This window comes from Labeo rohita, chromosome 18 (genome assembly GCF_022985175.1).
Source record: "Labeo rohita strain BAU-BD-2019 chromosome 18, IGBB_LRoh.1.0, whole genome shotgun sequence".
Lineage (NCBI taxonomy): Eukaryota > Metazoa > Chordata > Actinopteri > Cypriniformes > Cyprinidae > Labeo > Labeo rohita.
Genome location: NC_066886.1, coordinates 27756854 through 27772777, shown reverse-complemented (window position 1 = coordinate 27772777; position 15924 = coordinate 27756854). Strand labels below are relative to the sequence as shown.

Below are 15924 nucleotides of genomic sequence, written 5' to 3'. Positions count from 1 at the left end.
GCACCACGACACCAGGGATTTAATTGCCTCATTAGCACAGAGGCTGGTGAGGAGCCGAATCCACCACATTGCTCAATGTCAAAAGAGCATCCAAGAGGAAAGGTTAACCAACTAAGAGATCACATGCCCTTTCACATCACAGTGTGTTGGTTTTGCATAATCAAGGAAGAATCAAAGAGCAAACAAAGACCAGAGCAACTACGAGTTAACAGATGTATGAACTTCTGAGAGGAGTTGAAAATAATAAAACTTGCACTTGTGCTCCATATGTTGCAATAAATCAAAAGTCAGAGTCAATAAGACTGTTTACTGAAGCTGTAAAGCATTGTTTAAGGTCTGCTGCAATCCTTGCTCAGGTTTTAATTATTCTGAAAGCCTCGTTTTGCAGACGTAGCTATTTCCTCCATCCCACCAAGTCTCTCTGGACCAAGGGCAACAAATCATGCCAAATTTGAGTACTCCACATTCTTTGTCTGTATAACAATACACAGGAAACAAAATTATACAATTAAATGGGATTTAATTTTCCTCTACCTGCAACTAGTTCTGAAATGCAATTTCAAGTCAGCAGTGACGATAACAAAGTGCAACTCAATTACAGCACTGAAAAATTTGATGTGCATATCCAAAAATACAGCTGCTTGCAAGGCAGCAACAGGACAGTCAAACTTTTAAGGGTATAAAGCTTCAGCTCTTTGTAAATGAAATGTCACATCAAATCTGCTTTGCTGTTGTCATGAAGACACACACATGCTTCTGGACTGCACAAGTATGAACTTAATGGAACCTCATCTTTGCAATGTAAACATTGTTATAAAAAAAAATGCGTATGCAAATAAATGCAAGAAAAACAACGCATTTGGCAATAATAAATGAGTTACGCTATGAAAAGGATGCCTTTTCAATTCCAAAATAGAAGAAATAGAATGAAGTATATTTCTATAGGATGACAGTATTCAGTATGCAAATATCACAAAGACATCACTATACTGTACGCTACATAATGTAAAGCATCCTATTGGGTCAGTGTGAGATTTTCAAAGTATCTTAAATTTAGTGTTTCCAAAAGAAAAAGAAAAAAAAATTAAAATTGTATATTAAGCTGCTCAGACTGAATTAACTACAAACATCTTGGGAGTACTGTATAACTAAACTTAATAAAGAATAAAACCCATACAGCATTTCACAGATTCCTGGTGGCCTTAGAAAATGATAGCAAAACACATCATTAATGTGGTCCTAGTAAACCCCACAAAATCCTTGTCCTTGTGGGGACATTTTTTGTCCCCATGAAGAAACAAGCTTATGTATCATACATAATGAAGTTTTTTGAAAATCGAAAAATGCAGAAAGTTTTCTGTAAGTGGTAGGTTTAGGTATAGGGTTGGTGTAGGGCAATAGAAAATACAGTTTGTACAGTATAAAAACCATTACGCCTATGGAATGTCCTCATAAAACATGGAAACCCGACGTGTGTGTGAGTGTACTTGTTCTTGCTACATTGTGGTGACCAAATGTCCCCACAAGGAATTTTTGAATGTAAAAAAATGACTAAAAATAGTAAATGATGTTTATCTGAAAATGTAACAATGCAAACAGGTTTTCTGTAAGGGGTAGGTTTAGGGTTAGGGTTGGGTTATAAACAATATTGTTTGGTCAGAATAAAAACTATAGAAGTCTATGGAAGGTCCCTACAGTTCACACAAACGAATGTGCGTGTGTGTATTAGTCCCGATAAGTCTTACTTTTTTCAGAGTATTAAAAAAAATCTGGATCTGGGATAAGTTTCAACAAAAAAATGCAGTTACTAATGTGTAGTCTCAGCGAGTACATCTTAAGACAACATAAAGAAATGTTTGCAGAGAGTGATGAATGGCTTTACAAGAGCAGTTGTGTGAAAAGCCCTTATATGGAGATGATCACATGCACCCTTATTTAGAATATTCCAGATTCATCAGCATAAAAGGAGGCTATAAAACAAATTCATGTATGTATGCACCTGTTCCGAGAGAACATTTTCTGCTCACATAAGGACTCATGTGTGCAATTAATAGTGAATGAAGCACTGTGTGCAAATACATTTATGCATTTTTAGTATTTCCGCCTTGCCAAACACCACTGCTTACCTTCCATCCATTTAAAGCATACCTCTCTTTGAAATATTACTGTTTCCTAGTTTGATGGAGCATGGAGATAGCTATCCTACATGAAAATCATAAATAATCAGCTGGAAAGAGACACAAGGGAAGCCAAAAATGACTGAACAATTAAGCATGTACAGAGGAATATGGCTGCAGGCTGGGACTCAGGAAGAGAACGGCTTTAATGTTTGCTCCCTGAGGTGCGGTAAGCTTGTTATGCCATACGCAGACCTAGTCTCAAGGTCTCAGTGTGGGAGTGTGCATGTTTCAACCAAACAGAGTAACAACCAAAGGCTTTGGCAGCATTTCTGAATAAATTCGCTGTGTTCTAGACACTAACAGCAAAGGCTTCCCGATATCACCTCCGTCAGATGCCGTGTAATGTACGGAGGTGCCGTCGGCTATACAGTGTTTCCTGCACCTGGTATGCAGCGACACGGAAGATATATTAAACTGTAAAGACACACATCTGCATGAGCAGGGTAGCGGAAGGTCTCCATTTCATCAACAAGTCAAGTCTAACGACTCGTAAAAAAAATGTGAGGGTGCGTACGCCATCTGTTCGGAAACCGTTTCTGAAGAATAAAGAGGAAAGGTAGGTGCTTTTTACAGCAGGGTAGTGCACAATACCGTTTTCTCAAGGTGAAAGCACCTGGACAAGGGGTTTAATCTTGAGAGCAAACACTGAGTGTGTGCAGCGGCTGGCCGTTTAAAAGGTTGAGTCACTTAGTTAAACGGGCACGCTGGAGTCGGTGTAATCAGGCGCATTAGGGAGTTAATTGCAGACAGCCTTGCGATTGATCAGCGATGCTCCTTTATGCAATGTTTTTGCTCCAGTATGAAGAACGAAATGTCTGACACTGAGGCCTGATAATTAAGCCATTCATCACCCAAACCTATTACTTCCTTATAGAAGTACCAGTGCTTACGCAGATTATAAAATCCGGAAATGAAATCCATCTAACTTGGTGACCATCCAAAACCATCCCCGTTTTTTAAATACTTAAGGCACTGAAATTTGGTTCATGTCCAAAATTATATATTATAATATTCTTTTGTATCAGCTAGAGAAAGTAACACTTTATTTTAAGAACCAGTTACCATTATTAAGTAGCATGCATATTATATTGCATATATATTAGAACTCCACTTCCAAAACTACAGTTTACAAATAATTTACTCACTCCCTTGTTATCCAAGATGTTCATGTCTTTCTGTCTTCAGTCGTAAAGAAAATATGGTTTTTGAGGAAAGTATTTCAGGATTTTTCTCCATATAATGGACTTCATTGGTGCCCCGATTTTGAACTTCCAAAATGTAGTTTAAATGCAGCTTCAAAGGGCTCTAAATGATCCCAGCCGAGGAAGAAGGGTCTTATCTAGTGAAACGATCGGTCATTTTTTTATTTATTTATTTTTTACACAGAGTGTAAAAAATAAATAAATCCTGAAATTTCAAAATCCTGAAATGTTTTCCTCAAAAACCATAATTTCTTCACGACTGAAGACAGAAAGACATGAACATCTTGGATGACAAGGGGGTGAGTAAATTTTCTGTAAATTGTTGTTCTGAAAGTGGACTTCTCCTTACATATGCAGGACTGCATTCTAGACCCCTTAACCCAACTCCATACCTAAACTAGATGTCTAATTATTAATAAGCAGCATATTAGAAGTTTATTGAGACAAAAGTCATAGTTAATAGTGGGAGCTGGACCTTAATAAAAAAATAAAAAATAAATAAAACAAGTTTTTAATCCTGACTAAATTGGAATTGCCGTGACGTTTTGCTTTGACAAGGCAAGGTGACTGAGATCAACATGCAAACGCAGTCTTATAGCAAAACTCATTCATCAGTAATTGATGAAGAATAACTATTTAAAAAAAAAATACAAATAAATACATGAAGGGAATCCAGTTATTTGTACTCTTTGCATTAATTTTATTATCATCAAAGTTCAGCAAGTATAAAAAAATAAGTGAAACACTGCTGATTTTATGATATAACATTAATGTCTGTATCACTTATTTATTTACTCTTTAATTTTAAATTCATAAAAGGCCCATTAAGGGAATAGTCAATATATAACAATCCTTACGTGCACATTGTCTTGGAAGCACAAGTATAGCTCAAACTCAATTTAGACAACCGTATCATAAAATCCTCAACCCTGGCCTGCATCTCATCAATCAGTTCAATAAGCAATCAGTGCAATCATATTTTACTTGTGCAGATCTCTTCCATTAATTTATGACATTTTGGAGGTAAAACAACACATTTGGTAACAACAAATGAGTTCTGCTATGAAATGGATGCATTTTCAATTCCAAAATGATGATTTTTGAAGTAGATTCCTTATAGGATTTTACAAAGAATGCTTTTAGGTGCTAAAATGTTTACAGAGATTTTATCTAGGCTCTATGACATCATTTATTATGTCATAAAAATGACAGTTCATGCATATGTGGTTTCAAGCATATAATCACACTGGCTATGTAAAACTATATAATTAACAAAACCACATGAAACAACAGAACAATGGAATGACTCAAACGCTTCCTTTCAACAGCTCAGAGGAATCTTTTGGATCAAACAAGCTGGTCCAGGATGAGTAAATATGAGGTGGGGAAGATTTTGGCTTGAAAGATGGAAACGAAGTGAGACACTGGAGCAAGCCAGCTCAAAACAGCAAATGGAGTGGCCTGCTAGCAGAGCTAATAGACTGTTTCAAATTGAAAGGAACAGCGGGTGTCTAAACAGAGCGACGTGGAACATTTCCCCTCACATTCTGTCTCCAGCCCCTCTCAGAACAAAGAGAGAAGATACGAGCAACAAAAAGAGTCTAAAGGCCACTCTCCACATGGAGAAACATGCGTCTGCGGTGGAGAAGATAGTTATCTATCTATAATCAATTCAATTCAATTACAGCTGCCTGTCAAACCGATGGAAACAAAGCTGGAGTCTCATGCTAATGAATTCCTGGTGGGAGACAGAAGATGCTTTCCTGCCTGAGGATGTAACATCCCTTCCTGCTGTAATAGAATATCTTGCTTTCAGGCATTCTGTGCATTGGCAATGAAAACATTAAACAATCAAAACAAAAGCAGCCTCTTCAGACTGTCTTATTCTGATTTCCCTGTAAGCAGACGGCTCTCTATCGCAATTATCAGTGGATCTGGAAGGATACGCAAAAACTTGTGGCAATGCTACAAAAAGAGCGAGGAAAACTCATTTGGAAGATATTGCAACAGAGTTGCAACAGACACCACTGCAGGTGCATGCAGTCTTATCAGAAAGTAAATACTAAAGCACAGTGGAAATCAGCAGATAAAACAAAGTGAAATGCCAAACTGTGCAAGTAAATTAGGACAGAACATTATGCCTATGAATGCAAAACAACTGCTGCATGAAATCAGATCAGAGTAGAAAATAAAAACACAATTCTAAAAACCCTAACCACATGGCTTGGAAATGCCACCATCCGTATTTTTAAACAATAGTTTACCCCTGACAGAACATTTTATCCTGACATCAATTTAAGTCAATTAGTCATGATAGAAAATAATAAACTTGGTGCAATGCATTTTGGCACCCCATGTACAAAAGTGCAAAATTGACAGACACAGCAGAGGAAAAGTTTTTTTCTTAAAATATTGGTTTGCTCATCTCATTAAGAATCATTTATAAGATAACTATGTGGTACTGCGTGGTATTTGGAGCTTGACATTTACATTCATTTTCATTCTAGCTTTACTTGAGCTTGCTGGTAGACAGATAAACGCATGAGTGTGAGTGACAAAAGGTTCATTTTTGGATGAACTATTCCTTTAAAAACTTCCTCACTTTGAGGTAAAACTATTATTTCCTTGACAGTATTTATGAATTAACATACAGTAAATATTCAGCACTGAGGAACATTTGCAATCACAGCGGTCTCTGTCTTCACTTACCAGACAAACCCATCTCTCTAGCTCCAACAAAACAGCCTTGGAGGATCATCAACAAAGCTGTATCTCTAAGAATAGAGCATTTTATCTCCTGGGTATTCTTTCCTGAGCAAACACTTACTTTTATATCCATGATCCTCATGTACGCTCTTCAAAATTTGATAAGATAGGCTTTTTTCTCCTAGAGCAGTTTGTTATCTTTTTGGCGAACGTTTTATTTATTTATTTATTGTCTGTCTGAATAGACAGATCACTGCTCCTCACTGAAAACAGAAATATATACCTGCTTCCCTCCCTAAAAAAAGTCAAGATCAAATGCAGCTTGAGCTTAGAACAGACAGAATGCCAGCCTCAGCCATGCCTGCATGACTTCATTGAGGTACTGCTTCCCTTCTTGAGAGGAAGTAAGCAAAGCCTTGAGCTCACGTGGTGAGTGTTCAGTCAATATACATCCATGATGAAATCACTCCTACCAACATGATGCAAAGCCGAGACACTGTTCTCATTTGGTCTTTCTGGATGTTTCAAGAAAGTGAATGCATGTGAACTGTGTTGAACATCACAGCATGGATGATGAAAAAGATTTGCGTCTTAAACACAAATGGGAGAATTCACAAAGGAGTAAAGTGCCTGCTGAATGTGTTGTTTCTTTACATAAACTGTCCACACGGTAGCAAGATTGTGTGTGCAACATTACTTTTATTCAAGTGTTCAATAAACAAGTTAATATTGAGCAGCTTACATGTTGGATGCAATATTATCTGCTACTTTGCCTGTTTTTGCTTCAAATTAGGGGTTTATTTGAAACCAAGTTAGGGGGCGTTTACACAACACTGTTTTCAACTAAAAACTGATTTTATTTTATTTTTTTCTTCATGCGTTTTGGGCATTCTTTACACAATAACAGAATTTTGGGGACCTGAAAATGCAAACTTACCAATTACATTTAACATTGACAACTACTGGTCTAACATGCATAATACAGTGTTATTAGTATTTTTTGTGGATCTGTGTGAATGCGCATCGTTTCGACAAGTTTGCCTTCTGTATGTGAAATGTATCCATTTCGTATTACATCACTTTCGTGTAAATGTACACTTAGTCTTCTAGCAAAACAGGAAGTACTGGGATTCAAGGATCTGTGTTCTTGAATGAATTGGTTGAATGAGCCAATGATTACTAACAAAAACAGTATGAGCATTTCATTCGTCTGTTGCAAAGTGTTTCAGCATCTTATGTGAGAAATTTCAGTCAATGACCGTGAATTTTACCAGCCATTGTGCATCACTCCAACACTTAGAGTGTTAGTTCACCCCAAAATGAAAATTAGCCCATTATTTACTCACCCTCCAGGCATCCAAGGTGTATATGACCTCCTTCTTTCAGAAAAATGCAGTCAGAGTTATATTAAAAATTGTTCTGGCTCCTCCAAGCTTTGTAATGGCAATAGGCGAGTGTTTCTCTTCAACAGTCCAAAACAAGTCCAATAAAGTGCATCCATCCATAATAAAAAATGCCTTACATGGCTCCAGGGAAGAATAAAGGCCTCCTGTAGCAAATTGATGCATATCCATATTTAAAGCGTAGTAATCACTTTAATCAAACTTGCGCTGTACACATGTTGTAAATATGGATATTTTTCTTACAAAAATGCTTCGATTCACTACAGGAAGCCTTTATTCACCCCCCGGAGCCGTGTGAGGCACTTTTTATTACTTGTTTTGGACTGTTGAAGATAATCCATTGGATTATAAAGCTTGAAGGAGCCAGAACAATTTTTAATATAATTCCAAGTGCATTCGTCTGAAAGAAGGAAGTCATTTACACATTCGATGCCTTGAGGATGAGTAAATAATGGGCTGATTTTCATTTTTAGGTGAACTAACCCTTTAAAGAAGTTTGAATTTTAAATGAGTGTTACTATTATTGAGTTTAATTAATCCTAATTGTGATTTGTATGTGGCTGTTCGAGAATATAAAGTGCACAAGACAACACTTGCAAATGCAAATTTCATACAGTTAAAGGGATAATTCACCCAAAATGAAAATCATTTACGCAACAGTTATTCCTGATTTTCTTTCTTCTGCTGAGCACAAAAGAAGATATTTTGAAGAATGTCAGTAATCAAACAGTTGACTATAGCCAATGACTTCCACAGTAGTCCATATTGGGGAAAAAAAATGGAGATCAATGGTTACTGAGGGTGAAATTGTTTTCATTTTCATTTCTGGATGAACTCTCTTTTAACAGGATAAAAGGCACAGCTAATATAATAGCTAATATCTTTTTCCAGAAATTCCACATAAAAAGTAACTGTTTAACAAATTCTCTTCTCAATATTCATTGTTTGGTTCACTGGCAATTCTACTGGCTATATTGTTTATCAATGTGCTAATCTCAGCTCCTCATTGAGGACCCTCATCAACTGTTTACACTCACTACAAACAAAGTGCTTCCAGGAATCAGGAAAAAAGTAACTGCCCTTGCATCATTGACTTTCATAGTTATTAACTGCATCAAATAATGCACACAATCCTCTATTCTTTCACTAGCAAATAAACACAGAGGTAGCGATTAGCAATATCCTGTCGGGCCATGCAATTCTGGAAGCCAAAACCCGCATATCAGGTCTGAATGAAGGGCGGAGGGCCGCTCATGACCAATGACTTATGTAAGCAAGCTGGGGTTTGCTACACCAAGATGCAGCTGGATTGAATTATTGTCAAACCGGACCATTCATGAACATCTGTCAAAGGTTAGCCGTAAAGGAAAATAGGCAGTTCCTGTTGAGCGGCTCCAAAGTAATCTGGAAGTAATTTAGCCAAGGGAGTCAAAAGAGTCTGAGATTTATAGGCTACAGAACGACTCAAACGTGGCCTGGTGTTTACTGTGGCTTCCTTTGATTTTTTTTTTTTCTTTCAGTCAAGGAGTATTATAGTTGTTCATTTTTGCAAACATCAAAGTGTAATTTATAATTAAGGATTTTATTTTTATATTTAATACAAATACAGCTAACATTTACTTTTAGTTTATAAATATGAGACAGCAGCTGAAGGAAGGGTGGTAACAATAAATTAAAATTTCTAAACTAACTTTTCACTATCTTTATCATTTACAACAGCTTCAGATTTAAAGGTGAAGCTTTCAAACAAGTTTCTTTAATGTTAACATATTTTACCTAAAGTAATGCAAACAACATTTAAAAGACTTCTATGACATAGTCAAAGCACCTCCCACAGACTGAGTCACAGCATATTTACAAAAAGAAACAGCACCACATGTTCCTCAAGGCCAAACGAGTAGAATAACACATCTGGAGAACTCTTCAAGCTGTTTATCTGCACTGAGGAGCAACGTCATGACAGCACAGGGAGAATATTGAATTTCAGTACAGAGTTGAGACAATGTCACCTCAGATGTGGTGCAGAAGGAGACAAGCACACTGTCTTTCAGAGGAAGGTTGTTATAACAGCGCCACTCCAGCTAACTAGAAGCTCAGCAGTCCATAATGTAGAGGCCTGTCATATCATCCCATGACAAATAGTATATCCAAAGAATGAAAAAAATGGTTAGACCTGGATTACTGCATCCCTAAACGTGGATAGTGTTGAACTGGACGATATCCTGATGGAAAACCTCAGGAATGTCCATGTTACTACAGAGCCAGACACCCAAACCACCTCTTGGAAAATTGCAATGCTATTTATGTTGCCTAACCAAACATCTGAGCTTCAGTAAACAAGGCAAATAAAAATCCAAATCTCCAGATGAAAATTCCAGCCACTTAAACCCACTTGGCTCATACTAATTTAAAGTCTTTAAAGGTTTCTCATAAATATTTATTGGAAAAAAAAAACAGTTCTCCTAAAATGTAATACACACCAATGTTTAGTTTCACCGTGTTTACAAGATGTTAAAATGCCAAAGCTTTCATCATTATACAGCATTTTATAATGTATGCAAGTACAAGTTTGTAAGTGTTTGCCGTGTTTATCCATTCTGCGCACATTTCCTGTGAATCAAGGACGTGCACATTGAGATGTCATTTTATAACCTCTAGGTCTGCAGCATCCTGTCATTTTCAGATATGAGAGATCTTCTTACTGCCTGTGGTTATCAGCCAAACATAGCACAGGACGAGAAAATAAGTGACTTTAACCAACACTCCGCCATGTTAGCGTAACTACTGGCAACCTGCGACGGACATTCAAAACAGGCTGATGAATGCATTCAGTCATTGCACAATGGAAATCCAAATGTTTAGTGGTCAGAGAGACTTTTTGTGGAGTCTCAGCTGTGTCGGATGAACACTAAGTGATCACGTGATATGCAGAAAGTTCTCTATTATGGTTCCATTACATTTCTGACAAGTGAATTACAATCTGTTATTACTGCCCAGACTTCTCATTTAACGTTTTCCATTCAGTCAGTCCGTGTTAGATGGGTTAGCCTAGTGATTTATCATCCATGTGGTTTCTGTACAGTTTGGTTGGTTTGTCCTTTTTTAGCTCATTTCCTGATAGCAGCAGTTCGCAGAGGCTCATTTTTGCTATAAGACTTTTAAATAAATATTACTTTCCTCCAGGGTGCTAGACTTAAGTAATGTAAGATCTTCGAAAGCATCAAATCAAATCAAATGGAAATTACCCCATTACGCACTATTGATTCGGCCTATCGTTGAAGATACTCAGCAATGAGATGAGCTCTACACGCCAAAACATACCAGTTTAAAAGCTTTACCCATTAATGGAGTTATACATTCTTGAAGGAATTTGCTTATAATGACACCACAAGGCTATTTCATTTAACTAATTTAATGCACAAACCAATGGGACTTACTACAAGCACAGCGTCAGTTCACAATCCATTTCTCTCTCACAAACACAGACCAAGATAATCATTAACCAAACAAAACATTAAAATGACCAAATATTCGTTCTGAAAATACATAAGGCTCAGTCGATGCCTAAAGACAAAACATTGGAAAACAATAGCAAATAAGCATGACCTTCAAAATGTGCTAACCTGATTGATAAATCAATATCACAATAGTTCTCAAAATGAAATGTGATAATATTCCTTTAGATTGCATTTAATAATTATAACTGTGAATTTTAAACTTTGGCTATGTTGAAGCTGAAGATATCTTAAAATATTTCCCAAGATGCATGTGTCAGGATGCATGTAACACACTCTTCGTCTTTCTTGCCATCTTGTCATACGCCAACCAGCAGCATGCCATAGGTGTGTGGGTTACAGTTTCCACACTATAAGCAAAGCATTGGTAACACCATACATTGCAGGTACTAAACATATCATATGTAAATAAAGGCTTATTATTACTATAGTAAAAAAAATCATATTAAGTAAGCAATTAATTGGAGATTAAATCATGGACACTAATGTAATGTATATTCTCATTAGAAAAGACAGACATGGGCTAGCTTTCACATGTCTCTTTAATTACAAATATTTTATCCTCCAAACAGTAACAGAAACAATTTATTTTGCTGTAGAGTAAATACTGGGTTACATTTAGACATTTAAGTGTTCAAGTATAAAATTAAAATAGATTTTAACCCAAAAGATGAACCCAATTGTATTGTATGAAATTATATTAAATTTGTCACATTTTGTAATTTTCTTTAGCATATTAATTAAAATGATATTAGAGTGCTGTTTTAATGGTTTGATATTTTTGTATTTTAGTCTATGTTGTGCATTTTTTGGGCATGCCATTTAATTTTGTGTTTCATAATTGTTCTACTTCACTAAACTCAGATGAAAACTCTTAAAATAGCTTTCACTAAAGCTTCCAGTGTGACAACTTACCCCCAAAGAGTGTGACAGCATGTCCTGCTACTGGGGAGTGTTGTAAATCAGCTGTGCCCTTTTTAAGCTAAGAAGCTCTACATCTTTTTCGCAATCAAGACTTTGTGGCGATACAGAAACTGACTTTCAAAACAAAACCAAAACCAAATCTACTGCTATACAATAACAGTGTGTGGAGATACTGTCGGTAAGCTGATGCTTATGTCAGGGGTGTTACAGCAGCATTGACCTTCTCAATACGACACGAAGAATGCGTGAGGAATTTTAATACACACAATATCATATATTTAGGGAGCACAATAGGCAGGTACTAGACTCAACACACACCGCTTTCATCCTGCATCATACGTACACGCAGAGGACACGAAAGATGGGACAAAGTTTGGTGCAGTGATTATAATAAACGACGGTTCACGCGCACTGAACTACCGTTACAATCGCGCGTGCAGCCCTAGAATCGGACAATGAACCGCGAGCGAGACGGTGGAGGACTCGGAATGTGACCCATGGATGCATGCATGCTTTCACACTTCCTCCCGGGCTCTGACCCCAGCACACGCAGACACGCGAGACCCCCGTGCCCACCGGACACCAGCGCCTCGCGCCACCGGCTCATCTCTGGACGTTTAACATGAGGATCTATTTTTGCCATCCGATGTCACAACAAATTAAGAGATCTGGATTGGGCGACGTGCCCTGTCTTTGTTCCGTTCTGCAAAGAACGTTCAATGTTCTGCCGTTGCATCGGCAAATGCGAGCTTTTGTTACCACACTAGTATTTGGATGATGCACAATCATCATCAGAGTCGTGATATATGCTTTTATATATTCATAAATGCACACTGTACTATCTCTCACTGTATGTTTATAATATTGGAGACTCAGACACAAACACAATGATGGAACACTCTTAAAATAAAGGTTCCTCAGGTTCCTCAAAATCTCTTTCTGAAGAACCATTTTGGTAAAACAGCGTTTTTAAAATGAGCTAAATCGTTTTTAGGAAAATAAAGCAGACCTTGATATTTCATGAATTGGTTCTTTAGATCATCACAATGCTTTCTGGGTTTATGAAAGCACCAGAACATGATGGTTTCCAAAGAGCTAGTGAATAAAAAGTTCTCCATTTAAGTTGAAAAGGAGGAATTAGATGGTAAAACCTTTCTGTTTCTAACTGAAACCTTTATTTTCAAGAGTTGTCTGTCTGAAGGGTGTAACTCATCAGAGCCCAACACAGAACCAGAAAACCAAAACCATCTGGATTTGATTTACTCAGCTGGGTGGGGGTCTTGTTATGAACTGTACTTCTTTCTATGCTCGAGTTGAATTTGTTAAAACCTTGCCTTCGTATCTAAGACTTCATCCACTGCTCACGCTAAAACTTATTTGACATGTATGAAGGTGAGCAATGTGCTACCAATAATATGGACGAGCAGCAAAAATGAAACAAAACGCCACACTGTGAAGGAATAAATAACTCGGTTTACTTACAAAGGAATAAGGAGCGGTATGTTGCAGACATCACGAATCCTGTGTGAACTGGAAGTCCTTTATAAAAATGAAAATTGAAACAATGCGCCCCGTTTCCTTCACTGTTCTTCACGCGGACTTAAGTGTTCAATCACAAAAGCTGTAATAGAGCAGAAGTATTTGAGAAGAAAAATGGATCAGCAGTCTATTAGGAGACGAGCACAAGGACAGCATAGCTGGACATGCTGAAAGACGAATCCATCATCAAGGACTGGAACATCATCTCCACGTTTCCATCGGTTTCACCGTCAAATCATCAAAGTTCCCGTTCGCTCTGACGGAGGACGCGCTTCTCAGGTTGCCGTTGCGCGGTGTCCTCTGTCTCTCCCTCTCTGTCTCTCTCTCTCTCTCTGAGTCTGTGGCCGATGCAGAAGAATGCACAGCGCGTGTGTGGATGCTGAAGGATGGAGACCTCTAGAGTCTGAAGCACACTCGCGCTGTCTGGATGGAGAGGAGCACAGCACATGTGCTCTGATGGAAGCGGATGCAAAAAGCCACAGTGTAAGAATAGTATGTTAGCAATAGTGTTACTGCATCACGTCACATCTAAAATTTTACATGTCACGTGTGAGTATTTTTGCTGTTTTATGTCATAACGTACAGTGAAAATAGAAAGTCTTGCGAAAAGTAATGAGTTGTTTCATGTAGAAGAATCCGGAAAACTAATACTGTTAAATGTTTGTGTATATTTAATCATATCTAACAGTATACTCACATTTCTTTATGTGAGTAGTGCTAAATGCAAGGGGATATTTCAGTTAGCATAAAATATTGTTATAAAAGTGCTTGATACAATGATGATTATGAAAATAAATAAATTATGCATTGATGTTGTTGTTGTTGTTGTTGTTAGGAAAATTACTATTAAGCGGCTGTGTTTATATAATTTAATCATATCACTACTCATTTCTTTATGCAATATATATACAACATATTTTTTATAAATATAATTGAATAAATAATAATAATAAATAAATAATATCAGATATCATGTGCAATATGGTATTATGTGAAAAACGTTTCAAATCAAAAAGTAAATAATATGTTCAAAGTCTACAAAAAAAGAAACTATAAAGAATTTTTTTAGACAGTTTTAACATATTGTATGATATGTTTTGTAATGTATATACAATATTTTAAACTACAGATTTAATTAGGCAAAATACAAATAAATATTTTATTTTCTAGGAATATGTCATACTTTAGGTTTCAGGTCTTTTTGAGAAATGATTGTTGAAATGACTTGTGTTTGTAAGAATAAAACAACCCATAATAAAATAAAAATAAAATAAAATAATTTTCTGTTAATCTGTTTAAAAACATAAAATGTTGTTAATTCTGACCAAATTATTCATAATTATTTAAAACAGAGAATGATTGCAGTGGATTCTACAGTATATGGTCTATAAAATATGTGACATCATGATATGAAAAATCTCCATGATCAACACAACTAGTATCAGGATGAGGCTGAAGACAGAATAGCAATTAAATAAGTCATTAAGTAATCAAGCACATGCGTTTATGCAAAGCAATGTACAGTTCACTTTTTCACACTATCGTTTGCGACCAAACAAACATTTCAGGAAAATCACCCAACAAATGGCTTACTTTCAGTCATTTAAAGCTACAATAGGAAGTGTTTTTAACAACAAATATGTTACACATTTCAGCTTTAGTGTGCTAGCTTTAGCTTTAGCAAAACCATTTATCAATAAGAGGTACTGTATGATGCAACTCTCTACAGTAATAATATGTAATAATTGCATATTATTTTGTAATAATGTGATGTAATAATCAGTTCATGAAGCACATGGTTAGAAAACAGACTTTGAATAGAATCCAGCTTTGATCTGTATTCAACTAGACAGTTTGGGCTGGTGATTTATTCTGTTTTTATGAGAATTGAGATGGTGTGTTTGAGGAAGAACAGGCTGAGAAAGGCAAACAAGCTGAATGGAGAGAAAAAGGCAGCAGTGTGCATGTCTCAAGGCACATAGAGAAGCGCTGGCCTCTCCAAACAACTTACCAGCACTACAAGAGGCCTAAACATCCTAGAAGCAAAGCCATGCTTATATACATACATATGCTCAAACATACACATATGAATTCACACATAGTTGTTTTCAACCTTGCATCACAGATTTGCTGAGGATTGTCTTTCATCTGGCCATTATCAGCAGAATAACTGCAAGGAGTATCATCACATATCACAACTATCTATTTCGACATCTACATCTACGTCCTTATTTAACTTAAATTGAAAACCGGAGGTTATTTTTAAGCTTTTGTTCCCAGGGGACGATATTTTGAAAAGGATTTATTGTGGTCTGTAAGGGAAATTGTTTACCATTTTCTTAACCACATTGCTTTTTAGGGAGAAATCTGTCTGTGATGCATTCTGTGAAGTTCTTTAAAAAAAAAAAAAAGGCACCAATTTCTCTTCTCTCCTTTCCCTACAGGACTACAGACA

At 36.6% G+C, this 15924-nt stretch overlaps 1 protein-coding gene across 1 annotated transcript in view; it reads right to left on the bottom strand.

The window, feature by feature from the left end:
• Window positions 1-14197, bottom strand: part of clmpb (CXADR like membrane protein b) — a 103035-nt gene extending 88838 nt beyond the window's left edge. Inside the window, exon 1 of the mRNA XM_051134608.1 lies at window positions 13413-14197. Within this exon, the coding sequence (XP_050990565.1) occupies window positions 13413-13443 (31 nt within the window). The 5' untranslated portion in view covers window positions 13444-14197. The remainder of the gene's footprint in view (window positions 1-13412) is intronic.
• Between the last annotated feature and the right edge of the window lie 1727 nt (window positions 14198-15924).